The sequence below is a fragment of the Magallana gigas genome, chromosome 1, assembly GCF_963853765.1.
Source record: "Magallana gigas chromosome 1, xbMagGiga1.1, whole genome shotgun sequence".
NCBI classification, from domain to species: Eukaryota; Metazoa; Mollusca; class Bivalvia; order Ostreida; family Ostreidae; genus Magallana; species Magallana gigas.
The window spans coordinates 49,442,876-49,457,178 of NC_088853.1; the positions used below are offsets into that span (position 1 = coordinate 49,442,876).

General features: G+C 32.5%; 1 protein-coding gene across 1 annotated transcript in view; it reads right to left on the reverse strand.

The window, feature by feature from the left end:
* The window catches only part of LOC105338439 (multiple epidermal growth factor-like domains protein 10), a 20,285-nt gene continuing 5,982 nt past the window's right edge, over positions 1-14,303 (reverse strand). Inside the window, exons 2-8 of the mRNA XM_066086597.1 lie at positions 5,019-5,156; positions 4,202-4,339; positions 3,588-3,728; positions 3,287-3,424; positions 2,793-2,936; positions 1,756-1,870; positions 1-1,652 (exon numbers count right to left, since the gene is read on the reverse strand). Of these exons, the coding sequence (XP_065942669.1) occupies positions 1,463-1,652; positions 1,756-1,870; positions 2,793-2,936; positions 3,287-3,424; positions 3,588-3,728; positions 4,202-4,339; positions 5,019-5,156 (1,004 nt within the window). The 3' untranslated portion in view covers positions 1-1,462. The remainder of the gene's footprint in view (positions 1,653-1,755; positions 1,871-2,792; positions 2,937-3,286; positions 3,425-3,587; positions 3,729-4,201; positions 4,340-5,018; positions 5,157-14,303) is intronic.

The following is a 14,303-nucleotide window of genomic DNA, read 5'->3' on the forward strand; positions in this document are numbered from 1 at the left end:
TTTGACTTATTATGCAATGCAAATTAAATATATGAAAAAGAAAATTCCAAGATTTGAAATCCGTTATTTTATTTTACTAAAATAAATCATATGAATGAAAACATATTTCTCAATGAAATTTATAATGGGAAAATTGGACACCTTTTAGCATTCAGAAAACATTCGGAATATCTCTGACAATTGTTCTACCTCATCAACATCTTGACACTTTCATGTCGCTTGCAATGGATTTATATCTAGGTATGCATTAACATGAAAAGTTGGGTTTTTTCATACTTTTGAATGAAATCGTTTGAACCCTTGGGCATGTGTAAATATTAAATAATTGAGCAAATTTTGAAACAAGGATATCTTGGGACATATTTTAGTGTGATTTCTTTATAATTCCATTTGTGTCAACCCCATTTTCTTTTGTCAATATTGCATCAATTTTGAAACTCACATGTACCGTGATAGGTTGAAAAAAAAGAAATATAAGATTGATAGCATCCTTCTAATTTTTTTTAAAAATCTATGTTTCGAGTCTTCTTAATTTACATATTTAATAAAAAGAAAATCATCATTATATTATATTCTTTAAATGATTTAAAAGACACTATTATGATACATTGAGGCATTGTTGCATGGAACGAAACAGTTTAAACGAGTATAATCATAACTGTAAAAATACCAACTTTCATGGTTTTTAAATGAATACGCTGCAACCGTTTATTTTTAAACAATTTGACTCGTTTGGTAGTTATAATATCTCAGGGATACACTAATAGCTGAAAAAATGATTTGAAACTTTATACAAATGAAAATTAAATGTATTTTACTTAAAACTGAGTAAATAATTTAAATTAATGAAATTTATTACATAAAAATATAATAGGACATCGAGAGTTTCTTTGCTCGTTTAGTTTTTAAATGTTTTTTTCTAAAATACCACAGTTGTCGATAAATAGCGTAATTTCAAATTGAACGTAATTTTTTACAGCCAAATCAGGCTTTGTATCAAAGTTTTAAATGCACCTTGCAACAAACCCTTTAAGTAACATCGTAAAAAATTGAAAATAGGTGCAAAAGATAGAATGTTTTCAGGAATCATCGACGCAACTCAGTTGGGATTTAAATGTTACAGGTTCCGACAATAATTGTTGTTTTCTATATAACCATTTCTCGGTTTTTCCGATCATTGCCCTTTGAGACGTTTGTTATTTGTTTAATGGTCGGAATAAACTTCAACATCAACTCTCAAGATAATAAAGCTTGCAATATTTGAGTCACAGTTATTGTTGGAACCTGTAACGTTCGGGGTTATTGCCAATATCTTACGAATATCTTTTTTTTTTTAGAGAAAACATGATTTCGTTTGGAGTATCTACAAAACATTATATTAAATGATTATTGACATGTATCGTTCTGTATGACAACAACAACAAAACAAATACAAAAATGGAATAAATTACTGTTTATGGTTTTACTGAAGCTGATTATACTGGGTTTGTGAAATGTTTTCCAGTTCTTGATACTCAGCACAGTTTTCGTCACATTCATTAATGTATATAGTGGATGGTTTTACTTGTTCTGAACTCTTGCACGTTCCATCTGCGTGCGTTTCGAGGTTTTCCTGGCTTTTTTGTTCTTTACAGGCACTGTTTCTGAGTTGTCTGTTTGTGGTAAAAGAACAATACACAACTTAGCATAATGTTTTTCCTATTGTATAATGCTTTGTTTGAATAGCTAATCTAATTTTTAAATAAGATCACTTACTTGATAACTAAAATCACATTAAGGAATCCACTCAAGATAAGTAAAGTAATGCAGACGTAGAGAATTGTGAGTAATTGGTTGTTTGACGTGGATTCGGCAGAAATAGAATCAGATGCTAGAATAAAAGCAATCATTTTCACTTTCAGTTTCAATACGAATTACGTAACTATATTTTCAACACCATACGGTCTTAATTGATTAAATTAACAAAAGGATTTAGCAAAAAATTCCTCATCATCTTTTTATTAAAAAAAACAACAACAGATTATTAGATACACTTAATTAACAAAGCCTAGTACAGATAAAATGCGCATGACTTTGTCTTTTATGCGGCCGTAAGTGTTAAGTAATAGATTTATCTTGCAATGTGGTTGAAAAAATAAGTTGAAAAATCGTGATTGTATGACATTGGTAGAGTATAATGTTAAATAACTTTTTCGTATTATCATTCACCGTTAATAAAACTTATGAAAAAGCCCGAAAAACACCCGCTTGTTTGTTTAGGACGGCCACTATGGAATTTAAAAACAAATAATTATTGACAAAGCATCAGAGAAACAAATCATTATAAAAATGTATTCTTTAAAAAAACAACTTTGTTCTCAGCCATTAGATACCGCAATATACTAAATGAAAAAATTCATGTTTAATATCATATCCAAACCAAACCAGATGGTCAACAAGTGCAACGTTTCACCATTTAGTGACGGTTTATAATAGTGTTTTTATTAATTTAAAAGAAAAGGAAATATATTTAGCAGTCATACAAATAAAGTATGGTGACAACGAGAAAAATTTAGCACATTCCAAAAGATTTCCATAGTAAAAATAAATTAAATTCAAAATAAGGGTAGTAGATATTATTTTATAAAAAAAAAATGATAAAGAAGTAAAACTTCATGTAATAAATTTCAGTTTCGTTCGTAATTTTCTGAATAAATGTTTAACATATATCAATGATTTCAATACTGTGCCTCTTCATATCCACGTTAACTTTCGTCTAATTTAAAGAATGCTTAGCAATATTTTAATCATACCTTGGTCACACCGATCACCCTGAAAACCAACGTTACATTCACGTGGACATTGACCGGTCACGTGATGACATTGTTCTCCGTACAAGTAGAGACAGTTTCCACATGTAAATGAGCATCTTGGTCCATACGTGTTGTTATTGCAAACTATATGAAACATTTCAACAAAATGAATATGCTGAAACATCATGATTCTGTGATTAAAAGCTGTGGGATCATCATTGCCCATTATCAAAAATATATCAATGGATTTCGTGGATACTTCATGGATACCTCCAAATATATTGATTTATAAACTTAATTTCGACTTTATATACCAATAAGTTACATTTTGCTCTTTGTCATAAAAAAGTTTGGTTAAAAATACCATGTCTAAGTGCCAATATACAATTTTCTAAATATAAAACTGATATTTCAAAATAAGCATAAATGAAATGTTATAAGAATAAAGTTCTGAATTTCTTTAATATTTCAACAAAAAAGATGGTTAAATATACCTTCTTTACAAAAACTCCCTTGATAACCACTATCGCATCCATTAAAACAAGTGCCATCAATGTAATGACAATCAACGTTGTTCAAGCAGTGACCACATGGCAAGTTGCAATCTAATCCAAATTTACCCTCATTACATTCTGTAAAACAAAAATTAAGTGTTCACTACCGATTATGATAATTTGAGAATTTCAAAACTTTAAAGAGCATTATGTCTGCACACAAAAGAAAAAAAAGAATGTTGTTAAGTAGGATAAGATAAATTTATATTATATATAAAATTATCAATACGTCATTTCCTACGTGTGTCGCATGTTTGGCCTTTCCAACCAATTTGACAGCCTCCCTCACACTGCCCTGTCACCCTGTCACACCTGTATGGAACTCCACAGTTTACGTTGCATTTTTCCTGACAGTTGTAACCATACCGACCATCAGGACAGGCTATTACAGGAAAACAAATGAACAGGAAAACAAGACACTATCATAGAACTCGCTCATAGGTTCCAAACATAACGGGCATTTTGCTTCACGTTGAAAATACTGATGCTTATATCTTATCTAAATATCATAATGTAACGCGAAAAAAAAGAAGTCATTATATTGCAATTCTATTATATTCCTACATATTGCATATACTGCACATTTAGATTGGCTACCCAAAAAAAATCAGTGACTTAAGAATTAAAACGAAAAGTATTGGCTAATTAGATGCTGTATTGAGATTCATGTTAAAGGAATTAAATATAACTTTTCCATCGCTGATTCAAAAGTGTTAAAATTGCTATGGTATGTGATTAAATCGGCATGTTAGAAATTCTAAGACATCATGAAATACACTGTAGTTACCAAAAAAATTGTTTTTAAAAATATCATTTGTCTGACCACATCCCTAATACTTTTTTTTATTATCATACCAATTTCACACCTGGCACCGTACGACCCGTTGGCACAACCTTTTAAACAACTTCCGTTCACATGATGGCAGGGTTCGCTGTTTTTACAGTTTCCGCAAATTTGTTGACACTCTAGTCCAAACGTTTTGTTGCTGCATTCTAGAAAAAGGATTCACTTTATTTACTTATTGTAATTTTAGCAATAATGTGATGAAAGACACGTAATATTTTATAGGTTTTATATAATTTTAACTAATGTATGTAAAACATAATGAATTTCTAATAACTGTAACATTAGACGTGATCTGAAATACATACTAACTTCTACATATCTCAATTAACTTCAATCTTATTTCACAATAACTTCAGGTTTACAAACCGAATTATATTGCGTATGTTAAAGATGGTCATATAAAGTAACCATTGCAATTTAAAATTGAATTATTTAGTCAACCGCGTGTAAATAATTTCACGAAACGTGACCAATTGGCTATCTCATTCACTTTATCCCAGTTATCGTTAAGGCTCATTTAATAAACTGAATGACACAATTTCATATCAGGTTGAAGTCATTGAAATAGTGTGTTCGTTTGCAAGTGTAATTGTTGGTTACTTAACCCTGGATGGTTTTTTTTAATATTAACTGTAAAAAACAAATGTTTTTTGTTATGATTATTTCATGCCTAGATATCCAAAGCTTAGACTTATTTAGATAAAAATTAAAAAGACCATGTATCAATGGCATCATTTTTTAAATGTAAATAATTAGATGTTACAATGTAATTTCGTAGTGTTTGAATCGTTAAATAGTCTTTAACAATAGTTACGAGGCACTCACGATCATCGCAATTCGGTCCCCTGTAACCAACCCTACAGCCTAGACACGTGCCATCTACGATGCTACAATAACCTTCCTGGCAGTTTGGTGGGCACTGTAAGGAACAATCTTCTCCGTAATATCCCGAGTTTTGGCATCCTAGCAAACAAAATAATGAATATATTTGAAATCTAAAAAGCTGAATATTCGCCACTCATGTATTTAACACTGAATGTTTAAAAAGTGTAACACTTATTTTCACATGAATTTTATAATGTTCACGGTATTTCGCGAAAATCGTTGAATTATTCGTGTTAGCCAGTTTACAGGTAATCAAAGTAGATGCTTTATTTTGATAAAAGTATAAGCATTGAAATGACGTAGTAAACACAACAGACGATTTCCCCTGTTTTACGAAAAAAATACAATAAAAAAAATAAAGTTGTTAAAATGATTTTTTAACTTTTGTTTTTTATGATAGATGTCAATGACGTAAAAAGTTTGTTTGAAACGAGGTCACTGATATTCTTTATTAAATTTTGATGACGTACCATACACCTCTACCTCACATAGCTCGTTGTGGGCGAAGGAACTATATCAATTTGACAATGGAGCTGTCCTGGTGTTGTAATAAATGATGTATCGCCCATGTTTGACACAAGTTATGTTTGTAGGATTAGGTATTGTAGATCTGGTATAGCTGCGGTCCTTGAAACAAAGTTGCCAATCTTCTTCCTGGGTGGTATTTGATATGTATACAGAGAATCCAAGAAATCTTCTAGTATAATCATTGTTTTGATCTATATATATAAACAAATCTATTTAAAAGAAAGCATACTTTTAAAAACCAAAAAAAAGTTACCAATCTAAAACTCAAGGTTTGTCAGTAGAGAATTTTTTTTCCGTGGCGAGAGATCGAGAGTTTATGAATTTATTTAGATATATTTACATCTACCGTGCACCCTTAATACAGAAGTTTCTTTCTGTGGCGAGGGGAGGGTTTATGAATTTATTTAGATATATTTACATCTACAGTGCGCATTCAGTTTCTTACAAAAAGTTGAAGGTAGTGCTTGTTGCAAAAAAAAAAAAAAAAAAAAACATAATTGGCTATTTTTTTCAGTAATGTCGCTACCTCCATATCCAGCATGAATCACCAAATAAAGCATTTTATTGTTTAAATAATTTGTCAATGAGCAGAAAGAAAACAAATAACACAACAAGTATTTTTTAACAAGAAGTTCTTCCGTTAAATGAAAAATACTTTTCTTTACTGAATTATTTTATCACTTTTTATATAAATGTTGGCTAGTACCCCATTGAAAGTTATCGGTCCTGTATTGTATAAATATATGGTGTATGCTGTATACACCTCCAAGATCTACCCGCCATAATGCTGTTGATTTATCGATGTTTGTTATTGTACATTGCCCACCCACAGCAGACAAATCTGATTTCCTTCCATCTACAGCAAGATCCGCTCCCCAGTAAGTAGAGCTATAAGGATACCGCTGCCATGCAGGTTTATTAAGAGCAATGTTATCTAAATAAAAAAAAAACCTGGCAACATATAACAATATCAAATGTAAAAAAAAAAGTTTCAGAACATTTAATTTTATGAAGAATATTTCTATTTCTAAATTTCTTCACGTTGTAAAGAAAAAAACATTGTTAGAAATATTTTCGACCAAGAAATAAAACAATATGAATAAACATGATTTAGGCATTCAGAAGTTGGAGTTCTGTTCGCGTTTCGCTATTCACTATTCGAATAGCGAATAGAATTCTGTGGTCGGTTCGCTATTCAAATTACCGTAAACATGCTTATAAACGTAAATTCAAAATTCCATATAAACTTCCTTTCTTAATCAAAAGAAACAGTAATATTGTAAAAATTATTACTTGCTGACTTGACCTGAACATTGATATACTTAGCTAGCTTGGGAAACAGGTATGTGCAAGAACTTCATCAAATTCTGTTGCAACATGAATATCTTTCAAAGGGCTGGCTAACACCATGTATTCCATATTTGGGACTTCATATTTAAAGGAGGTGGGGCCCAGGCACAGTCTAGTCGACCCTCAAAAGAAATTGGGTTTACACGGCCGTTAACAGGCTTAGCTAGCCTGGCGAAAATTGGATATTTTGCATAATATAGTAAAATGGGAATATCTTTCAAGGGGATGGCTCACAACTTGTATCCCATATTTGGCCCTTCATATTTTAAAGTGATGGGCCATGGAATAGACTACTCGACCCTCATATTGTGAAATTCGGGTCACACGACCATTAAAAGGTTTAGCTAGCTTAGTTAGTTTAAATGTAGCTAGTTGAAAATAGGCTATTTCGAATAATACAGCCATCATGAGAATATCTTTCAAGGGGCTGACTAACACCATGTATCCAATATATAGGCTTTTAAAATTTTTAAAGGGGATAGGCACTAGGACAATGAGTCGACTTTCAAAGGAAATTGTGTTTACACGGCCATTAACAGGCTTAGCTAGACTTCCAAAAATATGATATTTCGCATAATACAGTTATCATAGGAATATATTTCAAGAGGCTGGCTAAAACCCTAAATCCCATATTTGGGCCTTCATATGGGGGGGGGGGGGATTGGGGCCCCTGGACAGTTATGACGACCCTCAAGGAATTGGGTTTACACGGCCAATAACAGGTTTAGTAGGCCTGGCGAAAAAAGGATATTGCGCATAATAAAGTTATAATGGGAAGATATTTCAAGAGGCTGGCTAACACCCTGTATCCCATATTTGGGCTTTCATATTTCTCTGGAAAAGTCCAATTGTTCCTCAAAAGGAAATGGGTTCAACGGCCGTTACCAGGCTTAGCTAGGCTAACCAATATAGATATCCCATTATAACTGTATAATACAAAATTTCCCATTTTCCCAGGCTAGCTTAGCCTGTTACTGGTCGTGTACTGTAAACTCATTTCTTGTGAGGGTCGACTGGGCATTACCGGTGCTCCCTCTATCATCAAATATAAAGGCCCAAATATGGGACACAGGGTGTTAGCAAGCCCCTTGAAAGATTATAACTGTATTATACGAATAGTCCCATTTTAGACAGGCTAGCTTTGCCTGTTACTGGTCGTGTAAACCCAATTCCTTTTGAGGGTCGACTGGTCTTTCTTGGAGTCCCATCCTCACCAAATACGAGAGCCAACATATGGGAGGCAGGATAGAAGCCGGTCCCTTGAAAGATATCCAATTATAACTGTATTATACAAAATTTACCATTTTCGCCATGCTAACTTAGCCTGTTACTTGTCTTGTAAACCAAATTCCTTATGAGGGTCGACTTGGCTTTTTGGGGCTCCATTCTCACCAAATATGAAGGCCCAAATATGGGATACAGGGTGTTAGCTAGCCCCATGGATGATATCTTTAGAGCTACAGAATATGATGATTTTATTACCTTCTTGCCTGCCTAGCTAAGTATGTCAATGTTCAGATCAGGTCAGCAAGTAATAATTTTTACTATATAACTGTTTCGTTCGATTTAAAAGGGAAGTTTATATGGAATTTCGAGTTTACGTTTATTAGCATGTTTATGGTAATTTAAATAGCGAACTGACCACAGAATTCGATTCGCTAATCTAATTGTGAATAGCGAAAAGCGAATAGAACTCCAACTTCTGAATGTCCATGATTTATAGTATTTATGAACTACTTTGATTATTCAGAACGACGGGGTTCACAATACATACACTCATGAAACAATAATACTTAAAAGCTATTTCATTGAATATGCCAGGTAAGTGAAAAAAAAGTGACTGTTGAGTTTGTAGGGATTTGGGATCATGAGTTGGGTCCTAAAGCAAGCGATCTCTACATTAGTGGCAAATCTTCAATTAAAAAGTTTCACAGAATCATATTTATTTGTCAACTTGTAAGACAGAGTAGACATACTCATATGGGGACATTAGGGATTGTTTTTAGTTACGTTCTATATAATCGGCAAAACTAGAAATAACACATTCTAGTATTTTAATTGTTTACCAATTGCCCACTGCAGAATATGCTAGCAAAGATAGCGCTATGTTTCAATCAGCATAAATGATGGTGCTGCACGGTGTTCTCTTTGTAACAGATTCTATAGACCAAACCAATACATTGATATAGAAAAAAGGGTTATTAGAGAGGTTAAGCATTTGAACGTGTACGAGTACGTGTAAATAGGGGAATTCCCTAATTTAATGTGTAATACGTCATAAAATCTGTATGCCGCGTAATTCTACAAGTTGTACAAAACGTGTAAAATCAAAAGTTCACGGAGGTGGAAACTTGTAGCATTTTTCAAAAGAAATACATACCTTGTGTATATCAAAAGTTGTTTTATGTAAAAAAGACGATAGGTAAAGGACGGCTGTGCCTTTGGTTTCATCAACTTCATTGAATTATTTCTTGAACAGTGAGAGTAAATTAAACATGTTGAAAATGTTAAATCTAATTATTTTTCACGTTCATTTACAAGTACAGTTCATATATATATAATATAATATTCTAAATTTTTGTACGTGTACGTGTATGTGTAAACATACTTGTAGTTCTACACGTACCCGTAGACGTACACGTTCAAATGTTCAACCTCTCTAATGTTGGCACTCTTACGTGTACGTGTAAAAATGACAAACAATTGGTCTCTCTCTCTCTCTCTCTCTCTCTCTCTCTCTCTTTCTCTCTCTAATTCTCTCTCTCTCTCTAATCCTCTCTCACTATTGTTCCACTGACAAACAATTGCTCTCTCTCTCTCTCTCTCTCTCTCTCTCTCTCTCTCTCTCTCTCTCTCTCTCTCTCTCTCTCTCTCACTTTTGTGCATCAATCTAACAATGCTTATGCATGTATTACAGACCCATAAACTGCTGTGGATCAAACTGTCAATGCTTATGCATGTCATACAGACCATAAACTGCTTCCTATCTCAACAAAAGAAAGTTATTTGTGTACTAACAAGTCCTTGTTTCACAAAAATGTAACTGGACAAAGGAATAGGTAGAGGTTTTTTTGGGGTTTTTTTCAAGACGGTATAATATTTAGACGGAATCAATGCATTTGTTTAATTTTTTTCAGAGGAATTGTTATTGCGATATAACTAAATGTATATTTAGTGAATAAATGTTCAAGTAATAAAAATGTCACTTTCTTACCATACAATTCACCTAAACCGGTCACTGCAGAGAGTAGTAAACAAGACAAAACCAAATCCATTGCGTTCATACGGCGATGAATCCAGGAAGTAGAAAAAGAGGTCGTGACATATATATATTTAACCGCGTATTTCTTCTTTAATTCATTATTATGACACTTCTGCGTTTTAAAGTTTAATATATGTTATTAATTTCTCGACTCGGTTGATAGAATTTCTTTAAACCACACTTAGTGAATGAATGCAAAAGATTTAAAGGTCCATTTAAATTTTGAAAGAAGGTTGCAAACAATACATATAAAAAAGGTCGGTATTTAGCTGTCTTATCAGAACAAATATACAGACACCGAATAAATAACGATTTTAGATGAAAGCAAGTCTATTTTGTAAAAAAAAAAAACATTAAACGTAGAAATCTTATAACTCTCTCTCTCTTTTTTTCTCTCTCTCTTTCTCAACGTCTGTTCTGTCTTTCTGTTCTGTCTAGTTTGTCTGTCAGTCCGCCCGTCCTTCTGTCCGTCGCTCTCTCTCTCTTTTTTTCTCTCTCTCTCTCTCTCTCTCTCTCTCTCTCTCTCTCTCTCTCTCTCTCTCTCTCTCAAAACCTTTGATGTTAGTTGATAACTAAATGAAACTGAGTTGACAATGATGCAAGGTATGTGTATTTCTTGCTGCGCTCGCCACAAATATAGCACCGTAACACAGTTATTATAAGCAGTATAAAGTGTCAAGAATTTGCAGCGGATTTTTCAGTATAATATCCTATACGAAACTATCTGTTGATTACAAAGTGTAGCGTGCCTTAAATTTCTCATTTTAGTTAAATGGTAGGTCGGTATAATAATAAAACACTATGAGTGTTTTTATTTTAATTCAAATCATTTAACATCTTTTTTCGGGCTTAATAGGGTTTTTTTTTTTTGGTAGTGCGGATAGGGTGTACGTTTCATCAGTTTATTCCCATTTGTCCTTTGAGTTAAAAATATGTGAACCTTTTTAGGTATTACATGTTTATATTAACATTTTCAACTGTCTTTGTCCATGATAACATTGCGAATCAATTTTGAACTCTAAAACCCATTAACTGCATAAAACATGAGTAACACAAAATGGACTTATAGAATAACCGTAAAAAGGTATTGGTTGCGCTGCGTAGTATAACAAAGCATGTGCTACATTAAAAAAAAATAAAGGTTTTAAAATAAAGGTGTGTAAATTGGAAATAATATAAATATAAGTAATAAGGAATCATTCTTTGAATATTTTGAGATGATAATTTTGATCGGAGCTTGGTCAAATCTATCATAAAGACCTTCGGGCTTTCTTGGATTTAACCACGCTCTGACCGAAATCATCATCTCATAATACTCAAAGAATGATTCCTTATAATTCCTAAACAAATTTTAATAACTTGGGAATAAATGTATTTGATAATTAAAATTAACACATGTTGTTACTGAAAGTGTCGCAATTTACAATGATTACAAATTACAGATTACCTCTAAAATGCTTAACACCCCCCATTTAATTTCAAACATTTTTATTGCAACTATCTAAATATTTTTTTTTCAGTTTGAAGAAGTCTCATTCGTATTTGTGTGGCTTAAAGTATTGTCTACGAAGTTGTGGAACACTCTCTAAAGGATATTGTGCTTCGCAATGGTATTCAAAAATTCAATTCAAATTTTAACCCAAAATTGACAATAATCACAAATTAATAACATATATATAGATATAAAATGTTCCCTGTCGCAAGTGGTAGGACAGGTACATATTCCATTCATTGTCTTATTGTTCTTACGCAAATATTAAAATTGTGTTTAGGTATTCATTCATACTTTATTTCCTCCTTAAGGAGATAATGAAGATACATACAAGTTATAAATTTTCAGAAAACATCAAATAATAAGGAAAAGGGTGAAAAGAAAAGAAAAGATGACTAACATTATATAAATAGTGCCTGTTTAGGAGGGTAACAGTTGAAATTGACACTCCGAGAAAACCATTGTCAACCGACGCAAAGCGGAGGTTGACAATGGTTTTCGAGAGGTGTTATCCTCACAAACAGGCACTATTTATTTTGTAATACTGAATGTTTTAATTTTAAAGAAACATCACTGCTTCTAGATAGGAATAACGTGAATTCTAAAGCGAACCGTACGTGCATGATTTTCGCGCTTATAACAATTCGTAATGTTACCTGTTGCTAAGTGCGTTGCTAACGCTGAGGGCAATAGAACAGATTATGAACTGCGTCTAAACCAATCATATTTCATTATTTAACATGAAAGTATAACAAAAACATATATACATAAAATGTACATGATTGTATACTGCACTATTGGTCACAAAAAGTTCGTCAGAACTCGAAGTTATGAGCTCACATTACACTTGAACAGAGGGCTCTGAAGTATTGGGCGGCACATGAACGCACTAGACGACTGTTAGATCGAAGTGTTGTTTGACAGAGTATTTTTTTCTTTTCAATAAATTGAATCGTTACTTGTGATGTCAATTTTATAGTTACAGCTACAATTAAGGGACATAGTGCTGTCGCTAATTTCCACGTTTGTGTTGTATTGTATATACACATGTACACACTCACTATCTTTGTCATGTTATTTTTTCTGAAATCCCTTCTTGATACTTATATGATTAATTGTTAAATTCCTGCCAGAGGAAAATTAACACAAAATCGAAAAAAAACACGAATATAGACGTCATTATTTTCTACATTTAAATAAATCAAGCGTTTTAAAATATATGCGACTACTAGTATTTCACGTGCTTTTTTAATTATTATCGATCTATTAAACAAGTGTTGGGTAATTAGTGTAAGATTTGGAAATTCTAACGGACGGGTGAAATTCTTTTTAATCTTAAAGTACTTTCACCCACATTTATATGTACAGGTGTCCCGTACTAACCTAAACTATACTATCTACCATGCCTGGCTTTCATTTGTAGATCCGCTCCAGTGACGTGGAGATCTGTGTTGTTGTTTCTTTACTTTGGGGATTTCTGCTCACTCATGATTCACCAAGTATGCACACAACGAATTATTTTATTTTCTTTCAAAATTCAATAACCCCCCGATTTGGATGTTTTTCTTCAGACAAGTTTCACGATTAATAATATTAATTACAATTAAAAAGAGGATATTATAATGCAAAAAAAAATGTTTTCAAAAATATGTTTCAAAGATGCTATGATGATACAAATATAGAATCATTTAGTGTTAAAACGGCATAACCTTATATGAGTTACACGTACATATACCTATGTTAATATTTTAGAGTTATATTTTAACAATACATCCATCCGTTTAGGCATATTCTTTTATGTGATGATAACATGTAGTATATTAAACATCTTTACTAACTATGAGACCATAGCAAGTTATTTTTACCCCCCCCCCCCAAACCTGCTTTGGTTTTAGAAAGGAGCGATGTGGGGGTTGGTGCTATTTTGCTATTGTTCCAATAACTTGTAACAATACAATGTTACAAAATTCGGTCATTTGGTAATGCGGATCTTTAATAAATTCATTAGGAATTTTATGGGTATGATACTGTGATAGATCGTTGATGAAGAAAGACATAATTGACCGTCACATCCATTGTAACGTGACGCATTTGAAGAATGGATTAGAGACTGAAACTATGCAGAGAATAATAGTTTGAAAGGATTCAATGTTCAATTTAATACGAGTCGAATTGTGGAGTTGAGATAACATGCATTTACATATACATCTCATATCGAACTACTCTCGTAAATCATTGTTTTGTTTGAAGATTTTAATACACAATAACATGTTGTTTAGATATGTCAATGACTGACACAAATATAATGTCTTACCTTATGGCGAAAAACACATTCAGAAATCCACTTAAGGTTATCACTGCGACAGAGACAAAGAGTGCCGTGGATGATAAACACGTTATTCCTTCAACATCTACCAAAGCAGACTCAAACACTACAAAAAATCAAGTTGCTTCTTTATAATTTTAAAGACTGACTGACCAACCACAGTCATGCGTAGAACAGTATTTTTGTGATATAATTTTTTCTTGTTTTATTCCTTTCTTATCGTCTTCTTAATGACGTGTAGAATGTTAAACCTGTGCATTTCAAATG